This window comes from Cervus canadensis, chromosome 11, assembly GCF_019320065.1.
Source record: "Cervus canadensis isolate Bull #8, Minnesota chromosome 11, ASM1932006v1, whole genome shotgun sequence".
Taxonomy (NCBI): domain Eukaryota; kingdom Metazoa; phylum Chordata; class Mammalia; order Artiodactyla; family Cervidae; genus Cervus; species Cervus canadensis.
Window position 1 is genome coordinate 59,691,932 of NC_057396.1, and position 14,301 is coordinate 59,706,232.

Below are 14,301 nucleotides of genomic sequence, written 5' to 3' on the forward strand. Positions count from 1 at the left end.
CTGCTGGGTGGTGGTGGGGGTGGTGAGAGAATGGGATTAGCATGGGTTAGGCTCCAGGCGGCTCCTCCCTGATTCAGTAAGAGCATCTCGGCTTTTATATCAATCTTCAGGATAAGATTTCTCTTGAACAAAAGAATCCGCACTTGAAAAGAGTTTGCAGAGAATGGGATTAGGTGGTCACTGAGATTCCTTTAAGCTTTAAAGTTCTGTGATTTGCCTCTTTCTCCTCTGTGTCTAGGGGATCTGGTTGGTCATACACAGTTTCCCACTGTTGAGTACTTTCCCATCTTGTCACTAGTCTCGGAAAGTCTCCTTATGTTTATATCTGCCCACACATGTTCTTCTTAGCGGAGAGAGTTTCATGGAAAACATCGTATTATGATATTGTTTTTAGAAAAGAGTCTTTGGAGAAATTACATTTGTTTCTGTGCTGTCTTGGCTCAGCTATTTCAGAGTGAAAAGTTTCTGGCAGTAAACATGTATGACAGCAAACTGTTTGTCTCCTGGTCCCGAGTGTATAATACAGCATATCTGGGTGCCTGTGTGGGAAATTACAGGCTTCTGGGCTAGTGAATAAAAGGGGTGATTAAGATAAAACCAAAATAAAAGAGGAATTTGACTCTAATTAAATCTAACTATCACACTGAACCTAAATTTGATTGGAGTGGAGATCTTGAATGATATCAAACACTAAGCTCATAAAACCTGTATTTGAATGTCAGAGGAGGACCGAAGGAATGAGGCATTTTAGACTTTCCAGCCCATCCTCCCTCTGCTGTCTCAACCACATAGCAAAACAGGTAGCATGAATTAGGCTTACAAGAGCCATAGAGTGACTAAGCCTGGATTCTATTTTTTAAAAAGATTTTTGGTGTGGATCATTTTTAAAGTTTTTTTTTTTTTTTTTAATGGAAATTGTTACAATATTGCTTCTGTTTTATGTTTTGGATTTTTGGCCATGAGGCATGTGGGATCTTAGTTTCCCAGCCAAGGATTGAACCCATACCCCTTGCATTGGAAGGTGAAGCCTTAACCCCTGGACCACCAGTGAAATTCCTAAGCCCGGATTTTGCAGAGAGACTTTATAGGTTTGAATCTTGACTTTGCCATTTTCTGGCTGAGTGAGTCTGGGAAACTTCCTTAAATTCCTTACAACCTAGTTCCCTCATGTGTAAAGTGGGGGGAAAAGAATGCACCCCTTGTAGGGTGTTGGGTGAACTAAATGAATTACAAGCTGAGAAGAGGTGAGAGCCCTAGAATGAACTCTGTTTTCTACGGGCTGTGTGTGCGTGTGTTCAGTCGTGTCTGACTCTTTGCCACCTTAAGGATTGTAGCCCACCAGGCTCCTCTCTGTCCAAGGGATTCTCCAGGCAGGAATACTGGAGTGGGCTGCCATGCCCTCCTCCAGGGGATCTTCACGACCCATGGATAGAGCTCATGTCTCCTGTGTCTTCTGCATTGCATGCACTCTTTACCTCTGAGCCACCACGAAAGACCCTATGTACATGCTGGCCTGTTACATTTGTTAAAGTAATTAAACAAGGGGGCTGTTTGATTGGGGTTCCTTTAATCCCCAGTTAGCCTACACAAGCAAACTGATGCCTTGGCCAAAGTTGATTGTAAATGCACTCAGGTCCAAAAAAAAGAAATTCAAAACAACGGATCACAGACAGCCAACTAAGATTTCCCAGATAAAGCAACTGCTTAAGCTAAAGTCAATCAAATAATTTCCTTGCTTTCTTCCATGTCTGCACTATAAAAGCCATTCCCGGGACTTCCCTGGTGGTCCAATGGTTAAGACAGGATGCTTCCACTGCAGGGGGCACAGGTTGGATTCCTGGTCGGGGAACTAAGATCCCTCATGCCACATGGTGTGACCAGAAAATAGAAGAAAAAAAAAAGTCACTCCCCTGGCTCTTGTTGGTGTAGTGCTCCTAACTCCTAATCACTTGCAGTTTGGTGATGCCAGATTGGAATTGATGTTTGCTCAAATAGACACTTGATAACTTTCATGTGCCTTATCTTTTAATACATTCACTACTTTAAATTCTCATAACTCTCTGATCAGGATGCTACTTATTATCCCCATTTTACAGATGAAGGAACTGAGGCATAGAGAAGTGAAGTAACTTGCCCATGGTCACACAGTTAGTAAGTGGCAGAGGAGTAGTTTCTGCCTCCAGAACCCATCCTCTTAACCACCATGCTAACCGGTCCCTGGGTGCTCCTGGGGTGGTTGAGGGGGGGACAGGAGGAGGGAATCTACCACATGCCAAGAATTGTTCTAGAACCGCTCACCTGTTGTCCCGTGATTATTTTTCACTGTAATCCTGGGAAGTAGCTATGACTACCTTCTTTTAAAGGCTGAAGAATCAGAGTTGCCAGGCTTGTTGGGTGTCATCCAGCTGGGCAGTGGCCAAGCCTGGGTTGAACTCAAGGCTGCTCACTGTTAAAACCACAGTGTAGACATGAGAGTTCAAGTTGGTCTCAGAGGGGGTCTGGTCTCAGAGGGGGTCCTTCCCTCTTGGTTGGTTTAAGATCCCTGAGTCTCATGACTGTTGCATGCACAGTCTGTCTCTCAGAGTAGAATAGAAATCCGGTTACCTCCTTGATTCTCTGGTGTCTAGTATGGTTCTTGGGACAAAGAAGACGCTCAATACATGCATGTATCATGGGAGTGCATTAAAAGGCAAGCCTCCTGACATAAGGCTGGCGGTTCCTACCCAGTTCCTTTCACTAGATGTAATGGGTTCCCTTATTCTCCTCGATCCTGACTCTGGTTAACCTGAGCCAGCATTTCTTTAGTCATTTTTCTCTCCCTCAATCTGTCACCCTCATCACCCAAGGGGCAGCCCAGGCTGAAAACAAAAGTGAGTTAAAAAATACATTTAGGTAAATTCAGAGATGAGGCCATTAGCAGGAACAGATTTTCAGGGTGAAGATAAAATATATGAGCTATGGATTAGGATCTCTGTCTCTATTATCTTAAAACCATTTTTTTTTTTTAAGAAAAGAGACTGTTGGAGAAATTACATTTTCTACGCTCTATTGGTTTAAATATTTAAGAATGAAAAGTTTTCTGTTCGTGGATATGTATGATAACAAGCTCCTGCCACCTGCCACCTGGGAGCCATTGGATGAGGCATCAGACTGCAAGGCTTCAGTTTCCTCGTCTGGACATACCTACTCTGATTCCTGGTGCCCATTAAGTTCTCACTGAACGGTGACTCCTATGGTCTATGGAGAGAAATGTAGATGTTGATTGAGATCACCCACCTTTGAGGATTACCACTCCAAGTAGGATAATGTTGCCCTTCTGCAATGAATAATCACAATCGCTACCATTTACCTGGCATTTACTAATTGCCAGACATTGCCTAGGCATGCTCCATGTATTAAATCATTTAATCTTTGCATCTCTCCTGTGAGGAAGGTACCATTATTATTATCTAAAATTTACTAATGAGGAAGCAGGCATAGAAAGTTCAAGGGACTTGCCCAATATCACCCAGCTGGTAGAACATGAAGCAGGATTTGAGTCTAGGTATGTGGGAGAATCCCAAGAGGAGCCTGGTGGGCTACAGTCCATGGGGTCACAAAGAGTCTGTCACAACTGAGTGACTTAGCATGCACACAGGTGCCACTAGATTCACAAGCTTCCCCATTAGGCTCTCATTTGGTACCTCTGGAGGAGGCAGCAGCTAAGTTGTGGAGACAATTTTATTTTTTATTTTTTGGCTGTGTGGGTCTTTGTTGTGGTTTCTCTTGTTGCAGTATGCCTGCTTAGTTGCCCTGCAGCATGTGGGATCTTAGTTCCCTGACCAGTGATCGAACCTGCATCCTCTGCATTGGAAGGAGGAGTCTTAACCACTGGACTACAAGGGAAGTCCTGATATCAATTTCTTAGGCGTCTCAGGTTGCTGGGATGAAAATCAAGGATAAGGATTATAAACCTATTGTCCACGGAAACACCCAGGATGCATTTAAGCACAAATAAGTGCTGAAGCAACTCTTGTTGCTGGTTGTATATTTGCTTTATTTCCTCTTTGGTTGTCTTTCCCCAGTCTCCTATATCCAGTTCATCTTTTAGCTATTCATGCTGTCCATTCCCAACTCAGCAGAGAGCAGCAGAGAGGTAGCTCCCTTGATAATCCTTCCATGGCTATGAGCCTCATGGAAGAAATGGATCTTTGTGTGATTTCCACCACAGAAGGCATCGTGGAGGTTAAACAATAGCAAAGACAATGGCTGGCTGAAGCATAATGAAAATGAGGGTAGGTATACTGATGTTGTCATTTTAAGGTTGAATTATGGTAACGTTTATGAAACAGCAGACACAATTGCATGACTGTATTTTTGGTTTCCTTTCTCTCTGTAGAGATACTGGAGCATGCTGAGTTGCTTTAGTCATGTCTGACTCTGTGCGACCCCATGGACTGTAGCCCACCAGGCTCCTCTGTCCATGGGGTTCTACAGGTGAGAATACTGGAGTGGGTTGCCATGCCCTCCTCCAGGGGATCTTTCCGACCCAGGGATTGATCCTGCATCTCTTACCTCTCCTGCATTGGCAGGAGTTCTTTACTGCTAGTGCCATCTAGCTCAGTGCTATGTTTTAGGTGAACCCCGCTGAATCTGGGGAGAAGGCAATGGCACCCCACTCCAGTACTCTTGCCTGGGAAATCCCATGGACAGAGGAGCCTGGTAGGCTGCAGTCCATGGGGTCGCTAAGAATCAGACATGACTGAACGACTTCACTTTCACTTTTCACTTTCATGCACTGGAGGAGGAAATGGCAACCCACTCCAGTGTTCTTGCCTGGAGAATCCCAGGGACGGGAGCCTGGTGGGCTGCCGTCTATGGGGCCGCACAGAGTTGGCCATGACTGACGTGACTTAGCAGCAGCAGCTGAATCTGAAGCCATAATGGCTATACATTGAATGCATCTGAGAGGCCCAGCTAAGGGAAGCCTTCTCACAGGAAGAATTCTTAAAGAGTGTTTTCTTTAGCTGCTTTCCTACCAAACATCAGTCCCCTGGCAGGCATGAGCTTGCTTCCTGAGAGAATTGCTGGGGACGACAATTCAGAGAATGGATGCCATTGACTCCTGTGGCCAGTTCATGACGTTGGTTGGAGGATGGTGTGGTGCTGACAGTGCTGCCATTGACTGGCATTGAATGGACCAGTCCTTTCAGCTATGGCTCATTCACTTCGTTAATTCAGGAGCCACATTCATGACAGCCTATCATTAGATGATCGGTCAATCAATCATTGAAGACTTAATCTTCCTACAGGTGAAATGACACTTGCTGGCTAAATTTACCTGAACTTCAGTTTCCTCTTCTGTCGGTAGAAATGACCACACATGTCGTTTGATATTGCATGTCTTCACACTGATATCCATGTCTCCACACTGAACTCTTCTGTCAGCTGTCATCAAAAATCATGTCTATCGTCAAGGGACCGGGGGGCGATGGTGGCTATGAGGATGGAGGCTGGCCTGAGGGGGGATGCTAGGGGAAATCTGCTGTGGATCCATGTAGATCTACTCTTTATTAGTCAAGCAATTCTTATTTCTAAGATGCTGTTGATTATAATAGACAACACTGATTTAGGTAAACTTTGTGGGCAGAAAACATTATATTAAATGTATAGGTAGATGGTAAAGCTTATCCTGATTTCAGAAATGTTAAAATGTGAACTTGGTAAATATAGTAATAAAAAATATATAATAGGCCAGTATTTTCAGGAATATTAAAAAAAAAAGCAAGATCTAGTTGCATCCTTCAAGTAACAAACACTTTAGCAGGGAATTCAAAAAGAGACATTTAGAGCTAGTATAGAAGCCCAAGTCTAATTTTGAGTTAGGGACTGTAGAACTTCAGGGAGCGGGAGGTCAATAAGGGCTGAAACAGTCAGAAAACACTTCTTGTGGGATGTGGCATGTGAGTTGGGTTATGAAAAATGGGAATGACTTGCTAAAAATGGTTGCTCATTATGTGCCAAGTACAACAACTATAGAAGTTGGGCCTGTTATTATCCCCATTTTACAGAAGGGGAAACTGAGGCTCAAAGAGCTTCAGGAATTTGCCCGAGGTCATATAGCTAACAAGCAGCAGAGCCAGGGTCCCATTTCCTGATTCAGAGCTCGGGCCATGGTCCACCATGCTCTGTGGTGTCTGGGATGGCCAGAAGGACAGGCCCTTTCAAACAAGAGGTGTGTGCAGAGAGAATGAGCTTGGGATGGCCCAGGAGCTCATGGAAGTTTGGCTCAAGTCTAACACATGCCACCACACGGCAGTCCTGGAGGCACCTGGGACATCAACCACTATGAACTAGCAGGGCTCTCTGGCTAGTTGATGAGGGGTTTTGAATTTGAGGAGGTCTCAGATTTTGTCTGCTCTTCAGGGTCAGATTTTTGCAGGTCAGCGATGATGCTTGGTCAACAACTTTGATTTTTCTCTTACTCTGTCTGTGAGTTTTCCCAGGATTACACTGTATTTCTTATGGAGGTTACTGCTGGGTTTTCTTCTTCCACTAATTTTAAACTAATACTGCTTTCTTAAGTTGTTTCCTTGCAATCTTCTACTATCTCCCACAATTTAATTTGCCATTGAAAAGTACAAAGGTCTGGATTGCACTCTGAAATTTCCTGAGTTTGGTTTTGTTGGAGACTCATTTAGAGAAACAGTCTCAGTTGTAAACACAGGATGGTGTAAGAACTCAGGCACTGTGCTTTTACAAAATTTCAGTCTTTCATTGTTATGAACTTTTCTGATTTATCACCTTATTCCAGAGTGTGTCATCATATGCTAACTGGAATCCAACAATTCTAGTACTTACTTATAAATCTGAGGGGTGAGCCTTCAAATTTGGGAAGCTGTTTGGCCTCATTGAGAATTTCACATCAACGTTAACTGGTTTGTGCCTTGAACTTGCAAACCCGGGGAGGTTCCGATGGGGCATTTGTCACTCCCCAAGGTGTTTGTCTAGGGTCCACATTTGGGAAAGTTATCACTGAGCTGTTGGAGTTAAAGAGAAGACAAGTGTCTTGTTTGGTCCTGGACATCACTTGCCCTCATCTCTTTTCGTGAAATGATGTTTTAATTCCTCTCAAAGTACAAAAGCAGGTAGGTAGGATTCAGTTTCATTCTGAGTCAATGGTTATCCTTTGGTTCCAAAGAACCAATATGAAATATGGGAGTTGGCTGAACATTTTATTTCTTTTCCTTTTTTAATTTTTATTTTGTATTGAAGTATAGTTGGTTTACAGTGCTATGTTAGTTTCAGATGAACAGAAAAGTGATTCAGCTATGTATACAGATATATCTATTCCTTTTTAGGAATGTTTTCTTTCCCCCTTCATATTATTGCAGAATATTGAGTAAAGTTCCTTTTGCTATACTATAGTCCTTGTTGGTTATCTATTTTATATATAGTAATGTGTATAGGTTAATCCCAAACTCCTGATTTATCTCTTCCCTTCCCCTTTGTTAACCATAAATTTGTTTTCCATTTCTGCTTTGTAAATAAGTTCATTTGTATCATTTTTTAAAGATTCTCCATATAAGCAATATCATCTGATATCTGTCATTCTCTGTCTGACTTACTTCACATAGTATGATAATCTCTAGGTCCATTCATGTTGCTGCAAATGGCATTATTTCATTCTTTTTTACGGCTGAGTAATATTCCACTGGGCTTCCCTATGACTCAGCCGTAAAGAATCTGCCTGCCAATGCAGGAGACATGGGTTTGATCCTGGAGTTGGGAAGATCCTTTGGAGAGGAAATGACAACCCACTCTAGTATTCTTGCCTGGTAAATCCCATGGACAGAGGAGCCTGGTGGGCTACAGTGAGACACACATCTCAGAGTCAGACATGACTTAGTGACTAAACAACAGCAATGTTCCATTATATACATGTATCACATCTTCTTTATCCATTCCTCAGTTGATGGACATTTAGATTGTTTCCATGTCTTGGCTATTGTAAATAGTGCTCCAATAAACATTGAGGTGCATGTATCTTTTCAAATTATGTTTTTCTCTAGATATATGTCCAGGTGTGGAATTGCTGGATCATATCATAGCTCTATTTTTGGCTTTTAAAGGAACCTCCATACTGTTCTCCATGGTGACTGTACCATTTACATTCCCACCAAGAGTGTAGGAGTGTTCTCTTTTCTCCACACCCTCTCCAGCATTTATTGTTTGTGGACTTTTTGATGATAGCTATTCTGAATGAGAGCTTCCTGGTAGCTCAGCTGGCAAAGAATCCACCTGCAATGCTTGAGACCTCAGTTTGATTCCTGGGTTGGGAAGATCCTCCGGAGAAGGGATAGGCTACCCACTTAAGTATTCATGGGCGTCCCTGGTAGCTCAGATGGTAAAGAATTCGCCTGCAATGAGGGAAACCTGGATTCAGTCCCTGGGGTGGGAAGATCCCCTGTAGGAGGGCATGGCAACCCACTCCATTATTTTTGCCTGGAGAATCCCCATGGACAGAGGAGACAGGCGGGCTATAGTCCATGGGGTCACAAAGAGTTGGACACGACTGAGTGACTAAGAACACACATTCTGACTGGTGTGAGGTGATATCTCACTGTAGTTTTGATTTACTTTTCTCTAATAATTAGTGATGTTGAGAATCTTTTCATGTGCCTCTTGGCCATCTGTATGTCTTCTTTGGAGAAATGTCTATTTAGGTCTTCTTCCCATTATTTGATAGGCTTGTTTGTTTTTTTGGTATTGAGCTGCATGAGCTGTTTGCATATTTTGGAGATTAATCCCTTGTTGGCTGCATCGTTTGCAAATATTTTCTCCCAATCTGTGGGTTGTCTTTTCGTTTTGTTTATGGTTTCCTTTGCTGTGCAAATTGACTGAACAGTTTTTTAAATGATACAGTAACTAAACAGACAACTGTGGTGTTGCTAAAAGCAAAAACCAGATAAGAAGGTAGCAAAGGAAAAACAAGAACAAGAAAGGACACTAGGTTTTGAATCTGATAGATGTAGGTTCAAAGCTTGGTGCTATCACTCGTAGCCAGTGATAATTGTCTCCCTAAGACACAGTTTCTTCATATAAAAACCTGGATAAATAAATTGTTACTTCATAGAGTTCTGGTAAGGATTAAATGCAATAATATAAAACAAGAAGTACTTAGCTCAATGCCTGGCATTTATTAAATACTCAGTAAATGATGGTTATACTTCTTACTATATTATTATTTTTGCTGCTGCTGCTGTTGTTATTAAACTTATCCACCCCTCAATTTCCTAATCAGCAAAATGAGAATAATGTTAGCTATTCACTAGATTAATTGAAATAATACAGGTGTGTGTACCTGGCACACACCTGTTAGTTAGTTGATATTCATCCATCCATTTATTCATTTTCAGTCTCTTACCTGGTGGCTGTCAAAAGTGTACTAACCTTGGGAGTTAGGAGAAGACCAGCATATCTGGCCAACAGTTATTAATTGTCTTAAATAGAGCCATACTTTTATAAGATGTTATAAGATATACTTTTATACTTATACCACTTTATACATCTCATACTTTTATAAGATGTTCATTCCCTGACCCACACTTTTTTGTCCTGACCTCGTATGTGCCCTTCTGGGAACAGAGAAGCTCCAAGAATCCCAACAACTCACTTTATAGAGTGGCCAACAGTTCTGCCACCTGGCCATGGCCCACTCTCCATCTTTCTGCACAAGCCCTATGGGTGGGCTTTGGCAAGTTCCCCTTCTGCAGTACCTAGGGAAGAATGGATGCCACCTGCCTTTATGGGAGGGAAACAGGTGCAGGGTCTCTTTGATTTGGGGTTTGTATCCACACCAGGCTGCAGCTGTCACTTTGAGTAAAGTTCAGGCGGCATTAAGGCAGATGGAGATTTTGCACAAGGCCATCTGAGGGAGGAAATAACCAACTAGGGTCAAGTGCTCCAGCCAAAGCAAGCGGTGAGTTGCACAATTGACCAGCAGACCATGGCTGTGCTAAAAGAAGTCATTCAAGTATTTAAGGCTGTGGGGAGAAGGGTGGAGATGACCAGGCTGGCTCTGGGCCTGGCCCACATGGGGATAGATGCTCAGCCCTTGCTGTGAGCGGGGAACCTAGCCTTGAAATGTTACCTTACACCCATCTGACCACTGATGTTTGTTATTGTTGTTTAGTTGCTAAGTCATATCCGCCTCTTGGCAACCCCATAGACTGCAGCATGCCAGGCTCCTCTGTCCTTCACTATCTCCCAGTTTGCTCAAATTCACGTCCATTGAGTCAATGATGCTATCTAACCATCTCATCCTCTACTGCCCCCTTCTCCTTTTGCCCTCAATCTTTCCCAGCATCAGTGTCTTTTCCAGTGAATTGGCTCTTCCATCAGGTGGCCAAAGTATAGGACCTTCAGTTTCAGCAACAGTGCTTCCAATGAATATGCAGGGTTGATTTCCTTTAGGAAACCACTGATGTTTAATCGAGTTTAAATCAGAATCGGAGACTTTCTGGAGGACCCATTTAGTATTGGGCCTTGAGGAGTTCATTTATCCTGACCAGAGGTGAGTAGAGTTGACTCCAGGCAGGCCACACAGTATTCAGAAGGAGCTGTACTCTCTCAGGAACCCTTGCAACTTACAAACTAGTTTAAGGTGATAGACATTGAAGACAAGCCAAGATATGTCTGGATAGGTAAGATTTGAAAATGTGGCAGACAGTGGCTAAAGAGGGCACTTGCAGGTAGAATTGGCAATTAGGAGCTCCATGAAAGTAAAAGTCGCTCAATCGTGTCCAACTTTTTGCGACCCCATGGACTACACAGTCCATGGAATTCTTCAAGTAAGAATACTGGAGTGGGTAGCCCTTCCCTTCTCCAGGAGATCTTCCCAGCCTAGGGATCAAACCCAGGTCTCCTGCATTGCAGGTGGATTCTTTATCAACTGAGCCACAGGGGAAGCCCAAGAATCCTGGAGTGGGTAGCCTATCCCTTCTCCAGAGGATCTTCCTGATTCAGGAATTGAGCTGGGGTCTCCTGCGTTGCAGGCAGATTCTTTACAAACTGAGCTATCAGGGAAAGCTGATAGCTATTGGATAGCTATCAGGAGCTCCAGAGACCTTAGCTAAATAGAAATATAGAAAGGCCTATTTTTTCGGAGGAAAAGAGTTATGACAGATTCAACATAGAGGGGAGAACAGGCAAAATTCTACTGCTTGTACTCCCATCTGTCATGTACAGTCTTAGACACAACTCCCAATCACACCCCCTTTTATATCTTCCATGCTCTCCTCTAGACACCCTGTCCTCCCCAGCGACCCACCACACACAGCACAGATCCTCCCACGCCATGCACAGCCATCAGATAAACACAGTCTCCTTAGGAAGCTGATTAATAAAACTATTTTATCTATAATTACACTTGACTGATAATAATGTCCTCAGAGCCTGCATGGTTAGATTGGCTCAGATGGTAACATCCAGATTAGGACTGAACTCCCTTTGAACTCCGGACACACTGTTGGTCTCTCCAGCTCAGAGATTACAAATGGCTTTAGCTGGATTCGCCCCATGGAACTAGGAGGGTAAGTAGAATTCCAGCTCGCCTTGGTTCTCTTTTCTCTCTGAGACTATACAGATGGTATCTCTGAAAACACATGGCCCAAAGTAGGAGGAAGGTCTGAATTCAGTTACCTCCTCCAACTCCCCACTGCATGCTCTGGTGGCTCTACGTCCAAACCAGTGTCAGTCTCAGGTTCCTTGGAGGAAGTGACTGTGAATGCTGTCTGGAGGACTGACACTTGAAAATAAACAGTTTAATTCCTGGATCTTAGGCTGTCGGGGATGGGCTCCACTGAGCCATAATTAACTCTTTAAAGTCTTCATGATGTCCTGAAAATATCTGATTCTTTATGATGTAACGCTGAATGGAGGCAGCGAAGAGGCCTTTTAGGCTAATTACATGTTGGAATGAGGTTAATGACGTGCTGAATATTCTTTGCATGGCTCCTCTGACATTGACAAGTCATTTGGTAACATGCTAGGGCTAAAGACACTGATGGCTTTTAAAGAAGGTGGGGGCTAGAAATTGAGTTAGACAGGCCCCTGATGTCATTCCCTAATTTAGTCCCTCCCCTGGGACTAGACCCCGTGTGCCCCTCCCCTCCATTTCCAAGAATTAAGAGATCTTGATTTTCAACTGGCATTCGATACCATGGGCCTGGAGATGGGGACTGCCATCCGCTTGGGTCTCAGCTCTCTCTCACACATTTTAGAGCAGCTGAATTTAGCTGAGGATGAAAGTAAGAGCCTACTATCCAATGGGATGCTTTTCTGCTGAGCAGAAGGCATATCGGTACGAATAAGCAAGATGTGCATCAAAATGAACCACTGGATCACAGGAGAATGCCCAGCACACAGGAATGAGTCCTGATACCAGCCTACTGAAGGAACTTAATATTATTATGATCCCGTTCTGCAGATGCACACTGGCATTTCAAAATTACCCAGGGAGATCCAACAACCACTCCTTTTCCATCCTTCTACTCAGGGCCAGGCATTATTTTAGTCACCTGCAGAGCTGTTCCAAGTGACTACAGCCTCGACTTAGGGGTGCCACGTGTTCCTTTTCTGACTCCCCAACATTTCCTATCTGAATGAAATTGGGTAAAAATGAATTGCACGTCTTAGACTAAAGAGCGAAAAGTAACTACAAAAGGCCACCGTGCTTCATGAGGATGCTTGTCCTACCCCCGAGGCATGGTGATAGAGTCTGTGTGCAGGCTCAGTGGATATATAGGAACCTCCGAGTTTTCTCAGCACCCCCTTTCCCCACCCTTGGTGGAAGGATTGGAGCAAGGCTAGACCTGCCCACGGGCTGTCTCCTCTCCCATCAGGTGCCCCTTCCTCTCCCTGCACCCTTAGACACGCAGCACCCACCTCTGCTCGTTCGTCCCGCCAGGCTGGGCCGGGCTCTGGTCCTCCGATGTGGTCATTGCTTGGCCCTGCGAAGGCCCCAGCTGGCTGGGCTCCTCAGCGACAAGGATACCGCATGGCTGCCTCCAGGCCGGCGACACCCCCTCGGGGTGCCCCAGCCCCGAACAGCCTCCCACGTGCAGCAGGGCCCCAGAATGGCAGCCGGCAGGTGGCCCTCCCACCTCCACAATGCCCAGGTGGGAGCCGGAGGTCAGGCGAGTCTCCTGTTTTGACGGGAGAGACGAAGGAGAGAGACACCTGCCGCCTTGCCCGACGTGGCTGAGGTCTGAGCGAGCAGCAGGGCTGTGTCTGGGGAGGCGAGGCACGGCGTCTGGAGGAGGCACGAAGAAATGTGTCAGACAGAGCTCATCGGCACCTCAGCAGCTGGCCAAATAGTAATTACCAGTGCCTCGTGCCACCCAGGAGAGGGAGGGCGATATCTTTATCCCCATTTTATAGAAGGGTAAGTGGAGGCCCAAGGAGGTTACACAACTGCTTTTAGCCAGTCAGTCAGAGGCTAATCTTGGCCCTGAGGGGGGCTGACTCAGAGGTTGTCACTGCGCCATGGCAACCGCGGGCCCCAACAGATGTGAGGTCTCTGTCCTCCTAGGCGGGGATCCCTTATCTCTGGCAGCTCTGTCTCCCCGCTCCTCCTGAACCCTAACCTGACTCTGCCTTCTATTCTGGCTCGTTTGGCATTTGTAGACAGCTCAGCTCCTGCCCCCGGCCCCATCCTCCCAGGGGAACACTGGTATCCTGAAACACCTGTGAAGAAAAATGTCTCCGGGCAGCCAACTCAGGACAGGTTACCGTCTATATGCCCTGCTTCGGATTCACGAAGCATTCGAGGGTATATTAAAATCTCTGAGGATCCATCTAGTGAAGAAAACTCTTTAATTTTGCTTAACCCAGACTTTCTCAAACTTGAGCAACTTTTTCTAGTAACACCTATTAGCATACCCAGCTAGTGTTCCACCAGACAGGTTGGGAAATTCTGAAGATGGCAGTCAACTCCCCAAGAGAAGGGACTGCTTCTCTTTCCATGGGGTGTTCCCTGCATCACCCACGCGTGGCAGCCTCAGGAAACCGGGCAGATTTGAGCGGTGCCCGTGTTTTCCTAGTTCCTCAGGCGTGGAAGCCTGAAGTCATCTTTAACACTCATTTCTCAAAGTCCTTCCCAAGGCTGGCCACCATGTCACATGGACTCCACACCACTGTGACATTTGTCTCCTGTCTATCCCTCTTCCTTTATAGTCAGTGACAAATGACCCACCGCCTCCACAGAGAGGACTTCCTGACCATCCTTTCTAACAAAGCGCCTCTCGGGTGGCCAAGTTG

General features: G+C 44.9%; 1 protein-coding gene across 1 annotated transcript in view; it reads right to left on the reverse strand.

The window, feature by feature from the left end:
• ELF5 (E74 like ETS transcription factor 5) overlaps positions 1–14,003 on the reverse strand; it is a 47,703-nt gene extending 33,700 nt beyond the window's left edge. Inside the window, exons 1-2 of the mRNA XM_043482545.1 lie at positions 13,924–14,003; positions 12,928–13,294 (exon numbers count right to left, since the gene is read on the reverse strand). Of these exons, the coding sequence (XP_043338480.1) occupies positions 12,928–12,983 (56 nt within the window). The 5' untranslated portion in view covers positions 12,984–13,294; positions 13,924–14,003. The remainder of the gene's footprint in view (positions 1–12,927; positions 13,295–13,923) is intronic.
• Positions 14,004–14,301: the final 298 nt, after the last annotated feature.